The sequence below is a fragment of the Synchiropus splendidus genome, chromosome 5, assembly GCF_027744825.2.
Source record: "Synchiropus splendidus isolate RoL2022-P1 chromosome 5, RoL_Sspl_1.0, whole genome shotgun sequence".
NCBI lineage: Eukaryota > Metazoa > Chordata > Actinopteri > Syngnathiformes > Callionymidae > Synchiropus > Synchiropus splendidus.
Genome location: NC_071338.1, coordinates 27,611,556 through 27,635,537, shown reverse-complemented (window position 1 = coordinate 27,635,537; position 23,982 = coordinate 27,611,556). Strand labels below are relative to the sequence as shown.

The following is a 23,982-nucleotide window of genomic DNA, read 5'->3' as shown; positions in this document are numbered from 1 at the left end:
ATTGGAAGCCTTGGTTGTACATGATGATGAGTAAGCACCTTGGTTATGTTCGTCATAACACTCCAGTTATTGTTTTCAATTGGATCAGTTTTTTTTCTGAAAAACTATTTTGTTTGAAATTTTGACATTTTAGAGAATTTGTATTTTGTCGTTTCCTTTATTTTTCACTGTTTTTGTGGATTTTTTAAATCATTATTTTATGAATCATCTTCAAAGTCATGTCAGCTCATGTGATGCTTTCAGACTTAGCCGAATCATTGATGTAAAACCTTACAAAGATAATGCAAGCTCCTCAGTTTGCAGTTCATAATCCAAGTTAGAATAAGATCCTGCCCCATGTGAATCCATCCTAGTCTAATCTCGAGGTCTTTATCTAAGTGAGGGAAGGATGGAGGAATTGCAGTTTCTTCAAACTTGGAGCAACAACATCAATCAGAGCTGAGCCAAAAGGTTCATCTCAATTGAGTTCCACAGTACGTTTGGACCTTTTCAGGATGATAATGGGTCGTGATTTTAGAAAAAGCGACTCCCCTGAGTGAATATGGCAATAAGACTCAGACTCCATCTTTTTTAAATATGATTTATTCAATTTATCATTCCATCTTCCAATTGTGATTCAATACCATTTCAATACAACCGTTTTCAATATATGCTTAATAAATGTAATGCACTTAGAGGCTTTAATATTTAAAAGGTAACAAAATATGATCGTTTTTATGTTTTGATATTTCTTCAACAGACAGCAAGACATTCATAAGGGAACTTCAATGTTGAGATTAGAACACGTGCAACACAAAACACAACAATAAAAGGCCTCAGTTTTAACATTGGATTACAGGCGATAATGAAGAATGTGCTTATCTTCAGCGATGTTCACATGTAAACATTACAAACATGTGCACTGCAAGTGAGAGAGAGTGAAGTGGCCGTCGGGCGACCGATCTGCAAGGTTTCAGAGATAAGACTTGTTGAAATGAACAAAGTGCTTCACTTTATAAAAACATTAAGTAGAAAACTGAACCAGCCCACCACATCTTCTGTCCGAACGTGTAAACATGGCAGGTAGCGTAAACACACAAGGGAAACAAAGACTAAAAGGGTTGCTAACATGTTCTTTCCTACATTAAAAAAAAAGTATCACAAGCTTGTCTGTACAAACAGAGGTCATCTGTACATATCTTTGACGTACTCTTAAAAACAGAGCACCGCAAATAGACACCCGTGACGGGTAGAGGAAAATCAAAGTATCACTTGTGGACTGTGTGCAAGCCATTCAATCTGTTGGATCTGACCGTGAAAAGTGCCAACACTCAGTATAAAATCACAGACGATAGTTTAGCTGAATCTAACACTGCATGAAGTCGCCACATCATCGAGAATATTTCAGCCATTAACTAGTCCGGTACACTCCCGAATACTTCACTGTAGACACTTGTTTTGTTTCTAACAAGAAAGAGTGATAATATTGTGTTGGTATGTGCATCTACAGGGAGACTTCAGGGTCATTACAATTCAATCAGATTTTCAATTGAGCATATCTTGACTGGCAATGAGGCACGTCTTGTTTTAACACCATTTTAAACCGCCAACCTTAAGTATTCCGGTCAGTCAAAGACATCGGCCTCAGTTTCGGTCTACTACATTCATGCCAAGGGTCTAAACACACTTCCTTCACGGGCTGGATCTTAACCTTTTAAAAAGAGGTACATATGAATAGGCCCACCAAGAGTCACCAACAGGTGGGGGACTCCTCCAAGCAATGATGCTCTTTGAAAGCACATCACGCAGAGATAAACGCTCAAGCTGACACCAGAACATGTGAGTTGACACAAAGATTTGGCACATTTAAGAGTAACAACGTTTCATATAAGAAAGCCATGCCTTTTGCGGTGGTACATAACTCAGGAGTATTGTCAAACTCTACATGGAGGTCCTCTGAGCACAGAGACTCTCTAGACTCCTGAGGCATTATCTGCGCAGCTTGGCACTGGTCCACTAACAAGTTATCTGCATCCCAAGGAAGCAAAATCGATCCCTCAGAAATCAGAAAAATCTGTACCACCCCCCCAGACATTAAGGCTTGACTCTATAAAACATTCATGGCTAAATAGTTTTTTTAAATATTCAAATTTAAGAGACAAGACAACAGATCTGATTTGTAAACTGGATGCAAATATATCCGACACCTGGCTGTCAAGGTGCGACGGAAAGATTGGGCCAAGAACAAGTGTGCGTCCTTCATCTGTCTCGCAGGCGGCATTTCTCCACTTCAGCACGAGAGTCGACTGTGTTCTGTGTTTAGCGGATGAGCTGCGCACTGGCTAATCCACCCCGTCGAAGCCTTGTGCGTTCTCGATGGCAATGTGAAGTTTCTCCCGCAGCTCTTCAAATGACTCGTACGGAGGAAGGTCCAGCCGATTGAAGCTTCAAAGAGACAATTGAACAAGTACACGTTAGTGACTTTATTTAAAACACGTCCTCCCAGCTATCAATTAGAAACTTTTGTACAACATAGTTTATAGTCTTTATTTGGAATGTGTATTTGTTCGTTATTATTATTATTTGGGCAACTGTTATATCACTTCTTTCGATTCAGTCAATAATTAATAAACAGAGACTGAAAAGGAGCATTTTCAGTCTTGTCCACTAGAGGCCGCCAGCTATCTGCTCCATGATACAAACTTCTGTCTTGATCATTTTTGAGCTGTTGTTAACGTCATGTCGCCCTCTATGTACATTATATTGCAACAGCAAAGCGTTGAATTCCAAATGAAAGAAAGAGGTTTTCAGACTGCAGCATATTTTAAATATATAGCATTTCACAAACTGCGTTCTCCACTTTCGTTCTCCCACCTAGATGAGCATGTGCGCTGCCTAATCATAGATCCAGGGAGAACCTCATCAGACAACCACTCATTGCAAGTGACGATTAAGAGCCGCAATACTACGCCACAAAAAACACACAGTCATCAACACTGGAAAAGACTGCAACAGTTGTTTCAGGGAAACTGCTTTGCTGTTGTCTCACCATGTGTGGGCTCGAGGCAGCTTTTCACGTGTTCCCCACTGCTCGATGGTGAACAGCTGTGGTCCATTAGACCCTGAAAAATAAACCCATCAAAACCAGACTAACACATAGAACTGTCAATAACATGAAAACAGATTGCATCCAAATGTGAAACCAGGACCGAAGAGTCAGAAACCTCCTTCGTCCCCTCAAACGAGTCAAGTTTCATAGGTCTCACCATAAAGTTCGGCAAAGCCATTCATAGGAACCCGGGAAGTCCCTGTCACAAACTGTAGGAGGCGAATTCTCTTCTCTGCATCCATCAGCAGCACAGTCTGAGGCACACAGGGAGGATCGTTTATTATCTAATGCAGTGCTCCAAAACACACCTAGGTCTCCAGGTCGGCTCATTAGCAGCTGCAGGCATGGAAAGTTGACTTACTTTCCAAAACCACTGGATCACCACATGGTTGGGGCAGTAGCTGTTCTTGTACTTGGTGTTCTCTCGCCAGTCATTCACGTCTACATCCCCGAGTCCACACATGAGCAGCTATGGAGGAAGAATCATTCGCACATAAAGCACTCTTTGTAAGAGTAAGAGTAATGACTCCACCCACCTCGAGCTCATTCTCATCGAAGATCTTGATCAGATCTAGCGGGATCAATTCGAAGAATCCCTAAACAACAACATCAGTCTTGTCATGTGAATACTGGAGACAAAAAGAGGAGCAGTGAAATGATTATTACCTCTTTGAAAGCAGTCATCTGCTTCTGGATGCGGTTGACAAATCTCCACTGCATCACCAGACTGGATGAGCACACGATAAGATTAACACAACGAGAACACTACATAATTCATCTGTGCGAGAGATGGCACGACAGAGGAGCGCTGTTGCTTACTGAATGTATTCATTCTTGTTCTCATTGGTCACGACGATCTCTGAGCCTCCAGGCGTCAGTTCGTGCTGGTGAGTCTGGCCGGGAATAAGTTCATGAAAAGCAGACAGGTTACACCTCAACTGAAGGGAGAAGATTTCAAGCTAATTTCCCGTTCGCACCTGTCCAAAGAGTTCTTCGTCAATTGTAAACATCAGATCCAGATCTGTCGGGTCGTTCTCCAAAATCCACATCAGTGAGTTGAAATATTCACTGTCCTGGAAAAGATTGAGCAGAATCATTTTAATAGCAGTTGAAATGAATAACTGCCTTTGTGTTTCGCAAAATAGCTTCTGGATTTAGCAACAAGTGTCGATTTAAACGTTACACAGGGAAGTATTGTTGAATAATGTATTCAGATTTGTGTAGAAGATGTAGAAGATGGTGGCACTCACCACTGACTCCATGTCCTGCAGGGTGATCGGCTTCTGCAGCATCATCTTGTAGAAAGGCCGTATGAAGAAAGCTTTGAGGCATCAAACAGAACTGTTAATTCATCATGCCACTGCCATCAAAGTTTAAAAAGATAGTCAACACTCACCATCGAGCAGTTTGCCATGGAACACGGCCATTCCTGCCACACGGCCGATGAATTTGAAGTAGGAGAGATGGTCCTCATTACATAAACCTGAGTTGGGGTTAATCTGCAGGGTGTAGTTGTCACTGAAAGACACACAACTTCATGTTGAAATTGCATGGTTCCAATAGTTTGAAATCATCCAAAGACGAGAGAGAAACTAATTTGTCTGCATTTTAGAAGCTCTTTATGTTTTACAACCTCAATGCCTACTTCCGCTTCCTTTCTGCTCGACCCCCCCCATTATCTTCTCTTCCACTTCTTTCTCTTCCATCTGTTTGCTGTCAGCAAAATAAATCAACACCGACAACCCCTGATGTCATTTTCCGGTCACTCATCACTTTCTGCAGCTGATCACGTCCAATGACGTCTAGTGAAATAACCCCTCCAGGAACTAAGCACACCCACTGAGCCACACAAGTCTACTTCATGTGGTTAAGTCGACACATTTATAGTGCGGTGTAAACAGTGGAACAACCAGGCAGCAATTTGAATCTGTAAGGCATGACACAAGTGGGAACTCTTGTTAGCACATTAACAACACTTTCACTTACGTGGCAGAATACTCAAATAGTCCATAGTAAGGGTTGAACATCTCCTTGGACATCAGGAAGAACCACTCCCGGGCCACACCTCCATAGTCCAAACCCTTTTCTCCCTCGAACTCCACCCACAGTCTTGCCTTCAGGGTGTCCGGCCTTTTAACAGAGAGGATGCGCCGGTACGAGTCTTCCAGCACCGCATTCCGTCGTAACTTCATCTCGAAGCGGTTTGGAATATCTGCCTGTAGCAGACATCACAGATGGATTCAGATTATAACTGGTGGCGCCAGCTACTTTGGAAAACCTTAACACAGCACCAACAGAAGAGAAACTTACTGGCTTCTTCAACTTTTTGCGGAAGTAGTCATACTTCTGCTTGTAATCTCTGGAATAAGGCACGGCCTACGCAGGACAGGTCAACAGAACAAGTCAATATATGACCTTTTGAACCCATCGGCAAGAACTGATCATTCTGGACTTACTGGTCCGGTTATGGCTGAGCTCTGTAATCTGGGATCCTCCCATTGTGTAGTCTTGGTGTCTGAAAAAAGAGAAATGTAAACAACATGAATAAGTATCATGTATTATTTGAATATGTGATACGCACTGTGATCAATGTAAAATATCCTTCCATCACTGTGGACCCTTTCCTCCCAGCCGGCCTGTGGAATGAGAGGCAACAACATATGTGCTTAGATAAGTGATTAAAAGTTGTTATCACAAGAAAAACAAATGTTTTATTGTGTCTGATTTAAATAATGGAACACATCTTTTCTTAACATCAAAGTTTCTGCTCAACATTAAGCAAGGTCCATTTTTTGGTCACGTGCTGTGGAGCCAAAATGTACAACATACAGAAATGTTCATATCTTATTGAATAACCGATGTCTAGGCGTAATGTGATGGTTTAACGCTCTGCCAAGAATGACAGTCCAGTCGTTTACTTGGCTACACCAAAACAAACAGCTCCACTGAAGTTTGAAGAAGAATCCTAATATTATTGACATAACAAGCAGATTAGTGACGATCAAAGTTGATGTTTTTAATGGACTCACTGGCATTGGGCCAAGATCAGATGGGTCAAGAGAGGCTCTCCTTCTCATGTGAACAGGAATTTTCAGTCTAGGATCTTCCTGCAAACACAAAAAACAACCTACATCAGTCGCACCAATATTTAATCCAGAGAAAAAAAACACTTCTTGACTTATGAGAATCAAAGGGGAGGGCAGGGAATTTGACCTCAAGTCTATATGCTTTGATTGTGAAGAGTATGCCTAAACTTACATATTAAGGTACAGACTTAAAACACATTATACAGAACATGTTGATATAGATATAGCTGTAAGAAAAATTACAAGAGAGAAGAACAATGTTGTCAGCCTGTAGAAATAAATGTGTTGACTTAGTACTGCATCTATTTAACTGTTAATTGCTGTAGAACAGGTTAAAACAAATGAATACATTAGTCATTAGTAGAAGGGGTGACAACAGTATTTGAGTTCTTTTGAATGACCGATTCAAATTGCTGCTGGCTTGATGTGAATGTGTATATAGATAAAGGCTTCTGCTTTCTTACCCACGTAGTGGTTTTGGTATTGTGATCAATAAAGAACGGCCTTCCGTTTGGAGCACTGCGAACCTCCCAACCAGCAGGCAAGAAGCCAGATTCATATTGGGCATCGGGGCTTGGAGTTGACTGTGGGGACAGCTCTTGAGATCCAGAGTTAAAGGATGGGGCGGGGCTAAGGGGTGTGCTGGTGCTATTTTGCATTGGTGCCGTTGCTGACTCTGATGTTCTCTGTAGGAAAAGTCAGATTTATTAACTTTACACAACCCTTGCCATCAGAAAGAGACTGCATGAAATGGCAAAACAATTTACTTTATTGGTCTTAAGGAAGAGGGAAGCGTCATTGAATACCTGACTGACTGGGCGCGTCCATGTTGTGGTTTGGCTGTTGTGGTTGACATAGTAGCGCCTTCCTTTACTGTCCCGTTTCTCTTCCCAGCCAGGAGGAAGCCCAGCAGAAGTAGGAAGGAGCTATTGGATGACAAAATCAATCTCAATGATCAATAATCCACATATAGAACTATTCCTTTTATTAAAGACAATATTTTTACAATGTATGAATTACAATGGTTCAGTGCAATCTGTGGGTTCCTGAGTCAAGGGCTTTGACAATACTAACCACAGGATTTACGGGTTGTTCCTCTCCAGTTGAAGCCGGTGCACTTCCTCTTCGACTGGAATGCCTTGAGTTACCAGCATGATCCTGCAGCAGAAAGGAAGAACATCAATAAAACCACTGACAGCTTGTACATTGACACATATACAGTTTCAAGCCTTATGATCGGTTTTAAACCTTTTTAAACCTGATAACAACTCACCATCTGGGAGGGACGCTCCTCACCAGTTGGGGCCCTTGTTACGTGCAAATTTCTAAAGTCATCACCAAATGGGTGGAAATCCAAAACGGGTTGAGAGGGAGGTGATATGGGATGATTGTTACTCTGGTACAAGGTGGACTCGTCCTCTGTAATAATCTCCCAGCTCTAGGAGATAAAACAGAGGACACTAATAAAGTACTGAAACCTGACAGGGAGGGGAGGGGTCAATTATCGGTCAAAACAGCTGTTTATCTCACTTTAAGTTGTACGAAATTGTTTCATAATCCCAGACAGAAGATTGATTATTGACTAAAGTCATTAAATTGCAGTATAAAAATACAGTTTAGCCTTTATTCAGATTAGATTTGTTGCAAAAAAAAAAGAAAAGAAAATACTTGGGGTAAGAGGTATAGACACTCCTGACAACATAAGCATGGGAGGAACAAACAAACTCCACACAGATTGGACACAACGTCGATCCTGGAGTGTTCTAAAACTGGGTACTAACTAGCAGAACATGTTGCTATAAGACTGCAGTACCAACTACAATCCACAGAAAATTTAGCTATTTAAAAAAAGAACCTAATTTAATACCTCAGGCAACTCTCCCGTGGCACTTTCATCATGATCTGAGATCTGTCTGCGAGTGATGAAAGTCTGCCCACTGTCCACGTTGTTGTTCTGATGTTGCCGACTCTCCAGGTTACTGTTTGGGATGCACGAAGAAAAAGGACTGGTTGGGCACTTCAGAGAAAAACAAACAACTCTAACCCAAAGCAATAAGGAGAGTTCTTTACTATAGCGTTGGCTGTTGCCACTGAGTGGTTCTGCTTTCATGGTGGACGTAGTAGGTTCTTCCCAGGTTGTCCTGTCTCTCCTCCCAGCCAGGGGGCAGAGCCGGCAATAGCTGACTCTGTCTTGGACCCGACATATCCTGGGTCTCCAGAAAATCCCAGCTAGACTAAAGAGGAAAGAAAAGGCATAAATGAGATGGGAAACAGGAAAGCGTTCCAGCACAAGATTGTACGAAGGCTTACATGCCCTGCTCACCACTTTCCACCACTAAATACCTTTAATCAAACGGTAAGCTGATTAAAACGTAAAAAAAAACAATGGTGGATCAATAAATGTACTTTTTCTGTTACAAAAAAGAAGAATAATCTTAAAACGAAATGAGATTAAATTTGGTAATGAAGCCCTTCTCAGCATCATACTAGCATTGATAGCAGTAAAACTGTGAAATAAATAAATCACAATAAACTCAGTACTCCACAACATTTCAAGTCACATGTTGATATGAGCAATTGCAAAAGTATGACCTTCATCCAAGTTCACATCCTGAAGCCTGTTCTCGCTCTACCTGAGCCGCAGCCACTTCCTGTATCTTGTCTCTTATCACGTGTAAACGTAGGAAGTCTGACTTACATCCACATCCTCAGTTGGCTCTGCCGTTTCCTCCTCTGAGCCTCCAGCAGAGGTTTTTGGCAAGTAGGTCATTTTAAGACGCAGATGACCTTTGACTCTGGACTTGTGGCTGGTCAAACAAATGTTAAGAAGAGAAATGAAATATTTGCAGATGTGTTTTCAATGTCCATAAGCCTGTCAATAACAAAGCATGAAATGATGCCAACCTTCGTGGGTGAAGAAAGAAATCCTTGAACGTGTATGGTCTTTCTGCATTAGGATTTTCTGTCTGAGGAAAATGAACAGTAAAACTATTACACAGCAGAAGAAGAGAATGATTACACAATACATGAAAAAATGGCACACTTTAGGAGACACATAGGAGGGTGTTCAGTGTGGTATTTATCATAAAACAAATGAAGGAATGTAGAACAAACAAGGTGAAGTATGTTTCCATAACTGTAGAAATGGTGTGGAACAGACAGAGTAGGCCAAGGGTAAGGCTGTTGATTTTCATGTTCCGTGAGAGTGAATGGTTCTACTGTACGTGCTACTATAAAACAGAAGGGACTTACCGGGATCTGATTTAATGGTATGTCCACCTGACCCAGAAAGTCATCACGTGTCTGACAAAAAAAGCGACAAGGCACGTAAGTCACATTATTCTTTCACACCCATATAATGTCAACAAAACTCGACAAATGTTCCAATCATTTCTCTCCCTCTGCAACCTACTTATCTGCTTGACCTCCGATATTTTCCCTCAGTTGCTATTTGCAATCTCCAGCCGCTTTTAGACTAATAAATACCCGCACCACCTTATGCCATGTGTGAACCACCTTATATAATGTTAATATTTGTGTTGTAGTCACTCTGTTTTATTTTTTTATTTGTTTGTGTGTTGCTAACTTTCTTTTACTTTGAACCTTGGAAGTCTCTACTTCACAGTAATCTTGCAGTTTCTGTGTCAGATCTGTGCAGGTTTTTCCTTTGTCAGTGACATTTTCACTCCCACTATTGCAGAGTACATTTGTCTCAGTCTGGTTCTAGGATATGGTTGGTCGAAGTCCCTTCTTCTTCTCTGCTCTTCCTCATCAGGAGTTAGTTGAAACAGTCCTTGTAGATGATATGGTACCAGTCCATTGCTGCTACGGCTCTAAAAACTGCCTTTCTATTCACATTACTTAAAAGACAGTTTAAGTGGTTGTGGTTTATGATAGTTACTGAAAAAAAAAAATCACAGATGTATTCTGGGAACATGTTGTGAATTAACAATAATTATGTCATATGCTCAGTCAAGAATAGTTTGACTTAACAACTCCATTAGGGATCCAGTCAGTTAAGTCAGGTCATTGCGTTACCGTGTGTTTTGTCAGGGCAGCTGTCATACATCAGCTGGTCCTCGGGTGAAATCAGTATCTCTCAGAGCTATATTATTTATTTAGGCTCCTTTTTAAAAGTCAACAATGGCTCTCAATAGATATACAGAGTTTGACGATGAGTCTGGGAATATTTATAACAAGTGGCTTTGTAAGGGAATGTTTTCATTCAAGCTCAACACAATTACAGCTTAGCAGTGGTGAAAGTGTTGTATATAAGTGAAGACATTTACTCAAGAGCTTACTGTAAACAGTACAAGGTTATATTAAGAGCAACATTCACATTGCAGTTAAACTAGAGTTGCTAAGTAGGTCATGCAGAGTCGTGCGCTTCCCTATTCTGTATTGAGTTTGCTTGGTCTTGGTCTGTGTATGCTCTGTTCTGGACACAGTCTTGACTGCAACACCAACAGTCACAAGTTGGATATGTAGCTCGGAGCCTGTCCATGCAGAGCTCGGAAAGTAAGGACTTTGAATTCAATTTGGAAATCAATAGGAAGCCGGTGCTGGGTGGCTAAGATGGGAGTGACATGGTATGTTTGAGTGTAGTCTAGCGGCAGTGTTTTGTACTAGTTGGAGATGACCAAGGGATGATTTACTGAAGTGAAGAGTGAGTTGCAGTAGTCCAAACGGAACCAAACAAAAGCATAACCATTTCTAATTCAGTTGATGACACTATATGGTGGAGCTCGATGTTTCCAAGTTGCAGATACGAGATTGTGCCTTTATGTATTTATCAAAAAGCATACTGATATCAAAACCAACACAGAGATTCCCAATATTTACAGCTACCTGGGATACTATGCTGTGTGCACCAGTGACTGAAATCTCAGTTGCTGGCCATCCAGTCTTGCAGCAAGGCAGGCAAGTAGTTTTACAGCCTCATCAATTTGGTTAGGATTTAAAGAGAAGTATAAATGAATGCCACCCGCATTCCAATGATAGGAGACCGACTCCCTTATATTTATGATTGATGTGTGTCTCTCAGAGCATGTAAATTGAGAATATAGAAGTTGTAGTATTCATGCAAAAGCAAATATGAACAAGAAAATATTCAAAGGTCATAACTAAGTTATCTCAGAGAGCCAGAGACACATTAAGTGTAAGCATTTGCAACCTAAGAGATAGCACATCAATCAAAAAAGATCTTAATTAAGCTCAGAGAAATGAAAACGTTCCATGTACTTAGTGCCAAATCGACACCTAAATTAGATTCAGCACATAATGTGATCTTACAACATAATGGGGTAATAAGACTTATTGAGTGTAGTTAAGCAAGTACAAGTGGACAAAGGTCTGGAATCCTAATTTAGTTTCCTTCCTTCTGGCTATTTTCCTGTTGTGAAATAGTTTAAGTTCCATTGTTTGACAAAGCACTGGGTGTCAGTAAATGAGCTGTTCTCATATGAGATGAATGATTTCTTAAAAACCACACCACTTGGAAAATAATCTACTGAAGTGCAGACTCTTGACCGCAGCAGGAACACAACTCCATCTTGCATTCATCAATGCATCTTCAACCACAGAACAACAAAGCAACTTTTCAACTGTCACAAAGCAGATTGTGCCAATGTGGTGGTGCTTTAAGACTCAGGAGACGCGAGTTTCACATTCAACAGCTGAGACTGATGATGTTATTCTTTAGAATGGCATCCTTCACCTCCTGTCTTCAACAAACACCATTATGAATAAAATGCGTTTAGAATAATGCCGGGAGCTGAAGAGAATTATATTACAGGAATGTACCAACGCAACCTGATCAAAGCAATGCCACATTCTATGTGATCAAGTAACACAATGCTGACAAGACAATGGCAAAATTAAGAAGTTCTGATCTGAGAAATGTATCAGAGCAACTGTGAAGTCATTGTAAAGACAGACATTTTTAATGAAAATAATTCAGGAAAGCATCTAGTCAAGAATATTTTAACAAGTTTTGTACTCTCTCTTGCTGCTGCTCTTGTGCTTTCGTGGCTTCATCTGGGATCAAAACTGTGAACTTGGTGTGATGGCTCAGAGAAGATTATGTTTCTACAGCATCAGTTACAGTACAGTTACAGTATTGTTTCTCAAGTCAGTAGAGGAAATTGGAGATCAGTTTACTTGCTAACACTTTTTTTGTGTGTCTAACTGGCTATGTTGCAGCTTGAACTACAAACATTTCTTTTGTTGAGTTTTACCCCACAAAATGAAACATGTACAACGACTACATGTAAATTAGGCATCCTTATACATTTCGTCTTGAGAAAACTCATTCTATTTAGGTTTTTCCAACTGTTAAGGTAGTCTGACACAAATAAAAAGTAAAGATACGTCTGAGTTTCAACTCTACAACTTGACAATATAATCAATCATTTGGTAGTCTGTGTGAATGCCACAATGTGAGTGAGCCCAACAAATAGAGTTTGTTACAACACTGTTGTCTGACTAGCAGATGCACTGGTCTTAAGAAAGACCCAATTCTGGAAAACTCTTGTGGCATCTAAGGACAGCAGGACGCAAAAAGTTGTGTGTCGCAGCGTCAAATAGCTTTCAGTATAGTCATTAATCATAATGAGTTATTTCCATCCACTGTTTTCTTCTGTGTATTCCCTAATGCAAATGTATGCCTGAATGTGTCAGTAGCTTTTTCACTTCAGAGACCACTCTTAGTTTGTTGTTTTTGTTGTTTAGTTTGTTTGATTTTATCTGACAAAACAATTCAGTTTAATGTACAACATGTGAATGAAACAGTAGCTTAGCAAACTTAAAAATATAACAAAAGCATGAAAAGCCGTGTGCGTCCATTTAGTAAAAGTTATGACCGCAACCTTTGTCCTCCAAACCCATGGTTCCTCTGAAGCAGAAAGATATGGTCAGAAACGTCAACAAAGGTGCGTCAGGTTTGTAGCGACATCTGAGGAGCAGATGAGTGATTTTAACCTTGTGCAGTATTAAATCCAGGTGAACGAAGCAGATTGAAATCTTCAAATAAAATAGACCCATTGGTAAACACTAAACGGAGAATGCTCTGTCTCACTTAACCTGCTAAATGCTATGGGGGGATGCTGACACGCGATACTTCAATAACACAGTCCAGAAGGGGGACCCACGCTAAGGGGAACGCACCACCACTACTGAGAAAGCTCATGCTCCAGTTTTGCCAACATATTAGTCCCATCACCCACACGTCAACAACCATGCATACATATATACACACACAAACACACCATCTCCACAAATGGCTTGCATGACTTTGCGCTGCTCAAGTATAACACTGTTAAATTTGAATCCACTGGACTGGGCAGTGGTCCGGACCCCCAGACTATCTGGAGTCAGGGGGAATATTTCAGAGGCACTATATTTATATCAGCAAGGGGCGCTGCTTTTCCCACCACTAAAATTAGCCGGGGTAAATACTTAAGTAGATTACTCACGGCGCGATTAGAATAACAGAAACTAAAAGTCTTTGAAAAGCACAACAATAAGCTTAAAATTCTTCATGTGAATAACAGAAAAGCACCACAGATAAGCCCCGTAGAAACTGGAACCAGGCACTTCTGAACCGTTTCCCGTGGGCTTTCTAATGGCATGACTTCTGATGAATGTAGATTATGTAAGCTCTTTTGTTTTCAGACACAGCCAGGCAAAAGATTTATGTTAAAAAACAAATACACTGTTCTAAGTAGGAAATAGAGCCAACGATTAACTAGCTAGCTGTGGCCAGACAGATCGACTGTGTTTTCTTGGGTTCATCACCGTCGCAGAGACCAACAACTCACCTTGTTGTTCTGACAAACATTTGCTGCTGCCTTGCTCCCTTTAAAGCCAGCATTAGAATCCGTAACTAAGCTAGGATTTTTAGTTGGACAGCAGGGAGACAGATGAATGTGGACATGAGGAGAGCAGGGGCCACCAAGTTTAGGGTTTGAAACGTGACATGAAATTCCAGTGTTTGGATAAGGTACTTCCAAGGAAAAGCTCCTTTGAATGGCACGGTGGCAGTAGTTCTCTTCAGGCCTCTCCTGACCTTTCCCTTTAGAGTTGCAGATTTTCTCTGATGGTTTAACTGAGGAGAACAAACAAGCGGAGGTACTCCTGAACAGTTTTTTGCAATGGTCGTGTTTGGCTTCATGCTGCACAACTTGGTCAGTAGCTTGAGGATATTCCACATTCATGGTTCCAGATGCCAGTGGTCTCTGGTTTGCAAAGTGCAACAACAAGCTGCTCGAGTGCCGATTAGATCTGTCATGAACAGAAGACTTTTCACAAGCTTTAGTTCGATCCTCCATTTTACATTTTGGTTCATCCTGCAGGGGAATATTGAATTGCACCATGTGCTTCGTGTCCCGAAATTCCATAGCAGAGTTTCCTTTTGCAGATTGATGGCCAGTTGCTGTGGAGTCGACAGCGCCTTTGAAAGTTGTCCCCTCTCCCTCATTCAAGGATTCAGCTGTAGACTTGTGAAATGTTGACTCCTGTGGACCTTGCAGTAGCGGAAGACCTGGAAGAGCCACTGGACTAATTGGAGAAGCAGGTGGGGTGCAGCAGGGACTCTTCGGAAATATAACCAAGGAGGAACACCGTCTTAAAGGCACTCTGGACTTGCTGCAGCAGCCATTCATCTCTTGGGTGGTCCTATGTTTTTCTGGAGCCTCTGGTTCAAAGATGCTGTTGCTGCTACAGTACCCAGCATCACTGTTGCATGAGCCTCCTGCCTCAAGGCCACTGACTGGACCTCCGTCACTACTTCCTGGGTCCCCATCTACCGTGCTGACATCCAGCTCTCCGGTGAGCTTGCTGCGAGGCTGAAGAGAAATCTGAAGAAAACTTTTTCTGTTGCATCCTCCTCTGTAAGCCTTTGGAATGAAAACTGAAGAGTAGCAATGTAAGTTTCCATTTTCCGACAACAGGGGTGTCAGCTTTAAGTGGAGAGAACTGTGTGCCGCACTCTCTGAGGGACTACAGCCTGACGCACAGACTCCACTCTCCTCACCGTGGCTGCTGAGAGTCTCTGACAGAGGATCCGTGTTGCTTCTCCTTGACGCGAAATGCAAACGGAGTCGGTGTGCCATTCGTTTAACTCTCTAATCCCTGCGGTGCTGGCAAGTGCTGCATGACAAAACACGTTGGTAGGAAAAAAGAGGAGCAAAGCAACTGCCCTGTGCTGTGCTCTGTGATCACAATCATTAGCGGCAGTACATTGCCAAAATAGCTCCAGTGACATCCTACATTCCTTCTCCAGGCTGATCTCAGCTTTTAGTCAGAGGAGGTCAGTGGTTCTGTTTGGAGACATGACATGACCCAAACAGATGACCTTTGAAACCAGAGCAATGTGAAAGGTAGGTCTGTTTACAGAACCTAATCTTACATTGAACCCACTTACATTAGAAGGTGGTGAGTCTGCTGTTGATCAGAGTTATCAGTTCTCTGCTCAGCAGGCTTAGTTTTGACATTCCACCAAGATTAGTATCAGTCCATTTGAGTGTTTTCTATTTTTTTTCTAATTTAGGGTTGTGCAGTATTGAGCTCTGGTCAACTGTTTTGGTGCATTAGGCCTATCAAGAGTCGACTTCCTGCCTGAGCTTTGCTTCTTAAGTTACAGCTGCTCTTGTCCTCAAAAATATTTTTAACCCTTGCTATTGAATGACAGGAAACCAATAATTTTCACATTAAGTGTAAGCTTAAAATAAGAAGTAAGAACTATTGAAAATTATTTATTTATTTTATGTTGATTTCGACATCCATTTGAAAATATTAGCTTTATATTATAAACATTTTGATTCAAGAAGTAAATCAATCTGATCTCCGTCTGTTTTCCAACAGAAGAGGGAAGACAACAAACTGAGATTGCATTGGCGTCAGCAAGACACCTGTCACATGACACCTCATGTAACATTCAGTACTGGTCTGATTTCCTTTCCACAGCTGTTGACGGTCCTATTTTTTAATGGCAGCCCATTGTGAACTGAGGTGACCCATTTCAGGGTGTTGCTCAGCAACCAAATCGCTTTCTGTATCAAAGTCATAAAATCAAAACACAAGTGGCAGAGGAACATGGCGTGCATGACACGGCATGTGACTCTTAAAAAAAATCTCAGACAGCGCCAACCTATTTTAGCTTGTCATTTTAACAGATTTATTCATCATATTTATAAATAGAAGAATAAAATAAAATAGTGAAGCAGCAACGCTACAAGCCACTTTGTCTGAGTGCCTTTTCACAGTGTCATTAGGGTGTAGTTACAAAACTTGACTGACATTGTGTGACGATTGTTACTCACCAGAAAAACCACATACAAAGGTAAGAGGAACGAGTAGACTGCTTTTAATAAATGAATGTTATTCCCTTTGTTTGAGTAAACACATCAAAAACACCCAGGCTTGTTAAGCTATTAAATACATGCCTTCAGATATTGGATCACAGCTCGAGGCATGTTGGCATTTAAATGTCTTCACAAGCTCAAGTGATCAACTGGGATGACGGCCAAACAGCCCACCTCTCACGCAGATAAGCAATTCAATGGATTAGTGCTGCAAACTTGAATTATAAATGTATTTAAAATTACTTCAGTAAATATGGTGTTTAGTATAAACTGTGTTTCTGTAACTACCTTTAACTGCTGGTTCAAGTTTTTAACGGACAAAAATCAAAAAAGCTCCACATGAAAAAAAAAACAAAAAAAAAACTACCACAGCTCATTGTTGCTAAACAGTATAGCTTAAACACACAGGTGACTTATTAAATACTGTAACAAAAGAAAGGTAATGTATCAAGTCACCATTGGCAAAAAAAATGACCATTGAAAAAGCAAAAATATGGACCAAAAGTTTAGATTAGATTAGTTTATCTGCCAAAGACTGCCATGTATGAATGACTGTAACATAAATTAACATTGTTTATTAATGTTATGAAATATTGTTGATAAAGCTGATGAGCTGACCAGTGATTCATTGCAATGACAGTAAAACATCCAGCATTACTAATCCACACCCAGAAACACACCTTTCATCAAATCATCATCCAGAAAACACAGAGTCATTGTAATAAATGCAGACAACATATTAATTAAAAATGGTTAGAATATCATATATTTTTGTCAACAAGTTTCACTTAATGTGAAAGGCAAGATGCATAGACATCTAGTAGCGCCTGTAGGACATAAGAACATATACTCAAAAAGACCAAGAAAAAGCTGCGTGGTTTCATTGCTCATGGTGGTCAGAGACAGTGTTTGCAAAGGAACACTATTACATGCTTGCCACTAGCTTCTATGTGCTGCCTGGTATCTCAGGCTGAGTAATGTGAGCAGACTCAACTAGTACAAGTTACCTGTTAACCTCTGTATGGACAGATCACTTCCCTAATAACTAAATGACCAAATTGTTTTTAGTCAAGTCTATCACTAATTATTTGACATTTTATCTATTTAACTACAGCAGAGACACCACAATATAACTACACACACACGTGAACAAACTGATACCTGTACACAGACAGATCATTGAATGAACTGAATGAACCCAGAGCTAGTCACCAACCTGCTTCACCATTCACTTTTAATCAGAGGGAGTGTGGGTCCGTCCCACTGATTCCAAATCTACTCTGCCACACTGAGTGTAACTCCATGATAGCTGGACAATGCATGGTTTGTATAAACAGGATGGGACAAACAAAGCCTTCACGAACTGAACTGTACATTATTTGCGGTTCCTGATTCTCATTCATTATTAGGAGTGAGGATAATGTTGTCACACTAATGTCTTCACTCAACCACATGTCCAGCAGTACACATGCAGCATTAGCGATGGATGTATTTGTAAGTGTGTTTTGGCTTTCACACCACACATGAATGGCTAACCTTAACTACTGATCTCCCTTCCACTGGTTCACCCCTCTCTTTCCTTAACAAGAAAGAGCTTAATCACTGCCCAACAGACCACACAACAGGAACGGGTTTGTCATCTCACTTCTGTTTCCAACATTCCCCAAATAATATGTCAGATCAGTGCATTTCAGACATCACTTCAGCTCAGACAATATGGTGTGCATCAACATGAAGACTATGTTTAAGCCTTACGTATTACTGCATCCATTTGATGTAAGTAAGTAAGTAATCAGTGTTTATTTGATAATTCTAGTAGTTACTGTGTTCAGTATTTACATAAAAATACAACACGTTGCTTGGAAGAGCAACCACTTGACTCATATCTCTAGCATCACTATTTTGTGAGGAAAGCCAACATGGCCCACAGGTATAAGTGACACACAAAACAGGATCTTTCGAGTGGCCAGATTTGCCCATATTTACACCTCAGTGTACATGAGTGTCGAGTTTTTCCAATAATACCACACCATCATGGCAAAATAAAGGGTGATGCATCACTGGCCGACACAACCAACCAAATTCAACCATTCAGACAAATATATCGGCCATAGCAGCATGCCAAAAAGCTGCACTTCCCAAGTTTGTGAGGAACATCTACTCATCACACGTGTTTTTAAATAAACCCCAAGGCAGTCAAAAAGAAAATCTGTGAATTGGTGTGTTCACCGTCACTGCTCCAAAGCATTGGTTCCAAAATCACAACAAACAAAATAACTGAGAAAATAAGGAGATAATGTTCTCCATTCAATGCCATGTAATTGCAACAACCAACCGATAATACAAAAGAAATTTGGTACAAAATACAACAGGAACTTTGAACTCATCAACCTCAACTTTTCGTTGAATGGTCTACTTTCACCTGGCTGCCTAACTTCTTTCTTTATTAAATATAACAGCTATCCTTTTGATTGTTTTTCAAGTTGTTTTTCAAGATTTTCAACATTTCCCAACTTTTGCAGAGCATTCCAGCAAGTACAGAATATACTAGATAAACAAAAATGACCTTATTTTTTAAATAAATTGTTTGAATAATAAAACCATCATGCATCAAATATTCTTACCAATCGGTTTTCATCAAACACTTCCAAGAGAAGCCGATGTCTGTGTGGGTAAACCTGAAAAACATGACATGATGTAAAACATCTGCATATAAACATGTTCATTGTTCATTCACACATCGCAACCACTCTGTGTAGTTACCATTGAGTTAAAGCATTATTCCTTCTGAGACTGACCAGTCTCATTTCAAACATTGTTAGAAGTTTGACTTTACTTTGGCGTCATCCAGCAGCCGCTAGACATGCGCGGGGGAGTTTCTGTGTGAATGTTGAATGCTCCCCTTTGTTTGGCCCCCTGAAGTTTTTAGATAACAATGGTTACGAATTAACCGATAACAGCGTGCACTTCAGAATGGAGCTGCCAACAGACCCTCTTCCATGCAAATATTGGGGAAGCAAGCTAAGTATTTTTCCATTTATCCACAACTGACTAAACAACATATATATATATATATATATATATATATATATATATATATATATATATATATATATATATATATATATATATATATATATATATATATATATATATTTGAATCAAATGATGGACCCATACATACATTTAAACAACAAAATATTCTTTATTTTGTTTATTATTTAAACTAAAGCCCTTTTAATGTCTTAAATTATATGTCCTAAAATATTTGTATAAAAATTTCAATTTTATAAGAATTTCAAATACATTCAGAGCAGTGGAAAGCCTGGCCATTGTGTCGCGAAAAACATCCCTGAGCTGATGCACAAGACACGTCGCAGCTAGGATGAGAACAACAACAACAAACGTGGAGGAATCCCTGATGCAAACAAAAGCTTCTGTTTGCTTTTGTTCAGGGATGATTCCTCCATGTTTGTTGTAGTTGTTCTCATCCTAGCTGCAACATGTCTTGTGCATCAGTGTGATCAGTGGACCACAAACTTGTGTACTTATAAAGGTTCCCTGTTGTCTGGAGAGCAAACTGTTAAATTAAATTACATTTTTTTGTTGTAATTAATAAATCATAATAATGTAATTGTAATTGTAATTAATTAATCGTAATTACCTTGTTAAAGTCCCACCACTAATATATATATATGTATACATGCACCTCACCAGCAAAGAAACTGGGGTAAAGTTGATTAGGAAATTACACTATATATTTCTTTATGACATGAGACTGCAAGTGCTTCAACTCTGTTGCGTAACAGATAATCATATTTCCTCCAAACAGCATACAATGGATCAGCCTGCACAAGCCTGCTGTCAGTCGGTAAGTGGATCACGGTTAATTGCAAGGAGGAATTGTCTACAAAAGCCAAGTAACAATTCAGTTGTTACTGCAAACCACAGTACAGATTTTCAGTCAAACAGTAATTATAATAACAATAATCGAAAACAAACCACCCAACATTTAATAACACGTAGCCAGTGTGTTCTGTCGAGACACTAAACAAACAGCAACGTAGCACCTTAGGTCTGTCTCTGAGCGAAAATAAGACATGATGCAGAGCTGCATGTCAGCTACTCTCTGACAGCATCTGTTTGAACATGTGGTGTTTTGGAATGAACAAAACTAGTTGGAAATTTGGATTTTGACCAGGAACCAATCTTTGATTTCGTGAAACAGAAGTCCAACATCGTCACAACTACAAAAACTTAAGAAATTGCTCCACTGTGGACATTATCGTGACCCAATTTTGGACTCAAAGGTCAATGATACAACAGTATGTGTGTCATTCCTCATGACTTTGTTGTGCAATTGGGAAGGTTATCGGTTGTTAATCCTTTGTCTTTTTGCCCTACACACTGTAAGGAAGCACCTGCTAACATATGCTAACCCCTGAGCTATTTATTTCATTGGTTTTGAAATAGAGATGATCTCATCCCATAAAACAACTGTCTGCCGATGTCCAATCAATTAACAGGTATTAAAAGATGTCGCCATTATATTATATTTGGATTCAGACGAGATTAAATGTCGCCTCACTATTTTAACAGTGTGAAGACAGACATTAGCCATCTATTCCGTCATGAGCTGTTGCTTGTTTTCTGCTCTACATTGTTAGCCTGAGTAGTTTAAAACGTTTCCTTCTCCAGACTAAAAGAAGCACAACCTATAAAGCGGGGTAAGTGACTATCACATAACACCTCCTCTTTAGGCTGAACACCTCTCTCTGCTCTCATCTGTCTTCTGATTCTTATTGCACATCTAAATCAGGCCAAGACATACCTTCTATTGATGCTATATCAATAAGGAGGTCTATAAGTAACTAGGTGTGGCGGTCGATAGAGGACTGGACAGGCCCTGCACAGTAACACTGTGGTTGTGTATGGTCAGTCTATCCATCCATCCACCCATCCACCCATCCTTCCTTCCTTCCATCCATCCATCCATCGCAATCAGATAGGTGTACTTCTTCCAAAATAGGTCATAATAAATCATAATAAGGGTCATAATAAACTGAAAATAACTCATTTACTCACTCTGAAAAGGAATTTTTCATCCCATTTAGGATCCAGTGTCTGCAGGATGCATGAGGAAAAAAGAAAGGACAATTAAAAAAAAAGATTAATTAAGAGAAAAGAGAAATAAGACAAGAAACATTTGTACCTTTTTAATGGTCTTAGTCTGGGCACTGCCGATTTCTCCATTGGAATGATCATAGAGAGTCAGTCTTGTATATGGATCACTGAAATGTTAGAGAGAAATAACAATTCTAGTCAGCAACAGAAATGGATGTAAAGCCATACAAGGTCATCCTGGCTCCTGATACAACGGCTGGTAGTTAAGAAGCCACAAATCAAGCAATGCTAACAGATATTAACATAATGGGTGAAGGAGCTTAATGTTTGACACGACAAGAACTGGAATCAATTGTGTTTAGTGGTAATAAAATACTTTTAAAACTCCACTCAGGGGTCATAACAGCTACGCAGTCTTTTACACATTCAGGCATGACTGAATGAGTTATTGAGCAACAGTCAAACATAAATGAAGAAAAACCCATGAATATCACAGTGTAGAGCAGGGGTCACCAGAACTGTGCCTGCAGTCACGAGGCAGCCTTTTGAGTAGTCCACACGACTGTTCACAGATCAGGGCTGACTGAAAAGACTGCATGGTAATCTTTGTGGGATTTTAATGTTTAACTTAATCCACATAAACAAATAAAACCAGATGACACATCTCCCAGATGGGAGTCCAATGGAAAATCACTGTCATGTCTTATACTGTTTAATGCAATCACGTCTATGATAATGACCACCGGTGTTGACAAAGATGATCAGTGCTCATGACCTCAATAAGTGGCTAATGATAAGATTACTCAATTACAAAAAAAAAACAAAAAAAAAACAGTCAGACACTGCTAATACAAAACAGGCCTAATGTGCTGTGAACATGTGATATTGAGCATTCCCACCATAACATATTCTCTATCATTCCTCAGCGCCACTTTTTCAGGAAATGTGTGACGTGTATTACACAGAAGAATTGTGACTCACATTTAACATAAAACAATTGCACTGAAAGTAAATAACAGTGCTATGTCCCAGTCAAAGTCTACTGCTGAACAGATTTGAAGTTAATGTTTTAGACCGATACTGTGAGTGAGGGCAGAAACTACAGTCAAGAAGGTTAGCTGGTGAAAAACACTAACTTACCTGGCTCCAAGGATGTCCTTTTTTGCCAATCCAATTCCAGCAATCACCTTCACTTGCAGTATCCTGGTATTTTCCTAAAATATCAGGTAAGTGAACAGTAAGTAAACACCTTCCATTTTGATACTAAGAAGCTAGAATATAATAATCTACCAACCAGAATACAAATTTAAGGATTTATAAAAGGAAAAAAGATCATAATATTAATTGATTTAAATAAAGCTACATGATGAGGTAATACTTTTAAAATGAATATATAATAATGTTTCCAACTTGTTTTCAAAGCTTATTGTAGATATGTTATTGACGCATTTTGAAAAGGGCTTATTGATAGTGTGCTTTATAACGTCATAATAACAGCGTAGATGAAAATCTTGTCTTCGATGATGTCACATCCAGTAAACGCCTGAGCGGACTCGCCACCCTGCTCTCTCGATTATCGACGTTTTAAATGATCGTTTGCGTGTTCTTGTTACAAAGATTAAACGTGTACGTGTTTCAGGCGAACTTTTATTTTAAGTATCTGTCAGTCTGGAAAGAGTCGCTGCCGCCGGATACAGGCGAACGTACCAACAAGCACACCAACAACACGTTGAATTATGAAATTGTGACTCGAGTATATAGATTTAAAAAGTTGCTGTTGTATTTAAACGCGTAACTTGCTGGGTAAAGTCAGGTTAACAGGCTAACTAGCTGGAGAATCCTGTTTGCGGCAGTTAGGCAACAGTTAGCGTCACACAATTAGCCCGACAGCTAGCTTCCTAGTCACACGCGCACCTCCATTTATGATGAAATATAAAGTTTACCTCATCAGTCGCAAGTCCTCGGATCTGTGGAGAAACTGCAGCCATTATTCCCGCACCCCTCTGACTCGGATAAGAGCAACAACAAGCAGGTCGCAGCTGTTCTGTCGACTATCAAACGCGCGCGGTTGTTGAACTACACTACTACTCCGGCGTTGTTTACTGTGGAAACGACAGATGAGCTAGAGCCAATGGTTGGTGTGACTCTTTCTCGCTCTGTCAGTTCAGCCTCCTCTTCCTGCTCCTCCTATTCATCCTCCTCCCCACGGTCTCTAGTATGTTGACGCTTTCTTACGGTAAATTAGACACGTCATTACCGGGTAGTAGTACAGTGATCATACATCTGCGGTTCCCCCAATGTGACCTGGGGTCCATTCATCTAG

General features: G+C 40.2%; 1 protein-coding gene across 2 annotated transcripts; it reads right to left on the bottom strand.

Annotated features, from left to right (window-relative positions):
- Nucleotides 1-602: 602 nt before the first annotated feature.
- Nucleotides 603-23,902, bottom strand: nedd4a (NEDD4 E3 ubiquitin protein ligase a). 2 transcript variants are annotated; one of them, XM_053864285.1, is made up of 29 exons: nucleotides 23,603-23,902; nucleotides 22,800-22,873; nucleotides 21,748-21,826; nucleotides 21,621-21,659; nucleotides 19,160-19,213; nucleotides 9,427-9,477; nucleotides 9,079-9,140; nucleotides 8,873-8,981; nucleotides 8,245-8,408; nucleotides 8,042-8,153; nucleotides 7,448-7,612; nucleotides 7,249-7,332; nucleotides 6,981-7,100; nucleotides 6,639-6,860; nucleotides 6,118-6,195; nucleotides 5,670-5,724; nucleotides 5,545-5,603; nucleotides 5,399-5,464; nucleotides 5,075-5,304; nucleotides 4,485-4,606; nucleotides 4,339-4,409; nucleotides 4,066-4,161; nucleotides 3,908-3,981; nucleotides 3,755-3,815; nucleotides 3,625-3,684; nucleotides 3,450-3,557; nucleotides 3,246-3,342; nucleotides 3,029-3,101; nucleotides 603-2,424 (listed from the first exon to the last, which is right to left on the bottom strand). In XM_053864285.1, the coding sequence occupies exons 1-29, from the start codon at nucleotides 23,645-23,647 to the stop codon at nucleotides 2,322-2,324; spliced, it is 2,733 nt and encodes a 910-aa protein (XP_053720260.1). In that variant the 5' UTR covers nucleotides 23,648-23,902; the 3' UTR covers nucleotides 603-2,321. The 2 variants fall into 2 exon arrangements, with proteins under 2 accessions (XP_053720260.1, XP_053720264.1); XM_053864289.1 differs by lacking the exon at nucleotides 7,448-7,612.
- Nucleotides 23,903-23,982: the final 80 nt, after the last annotated feature.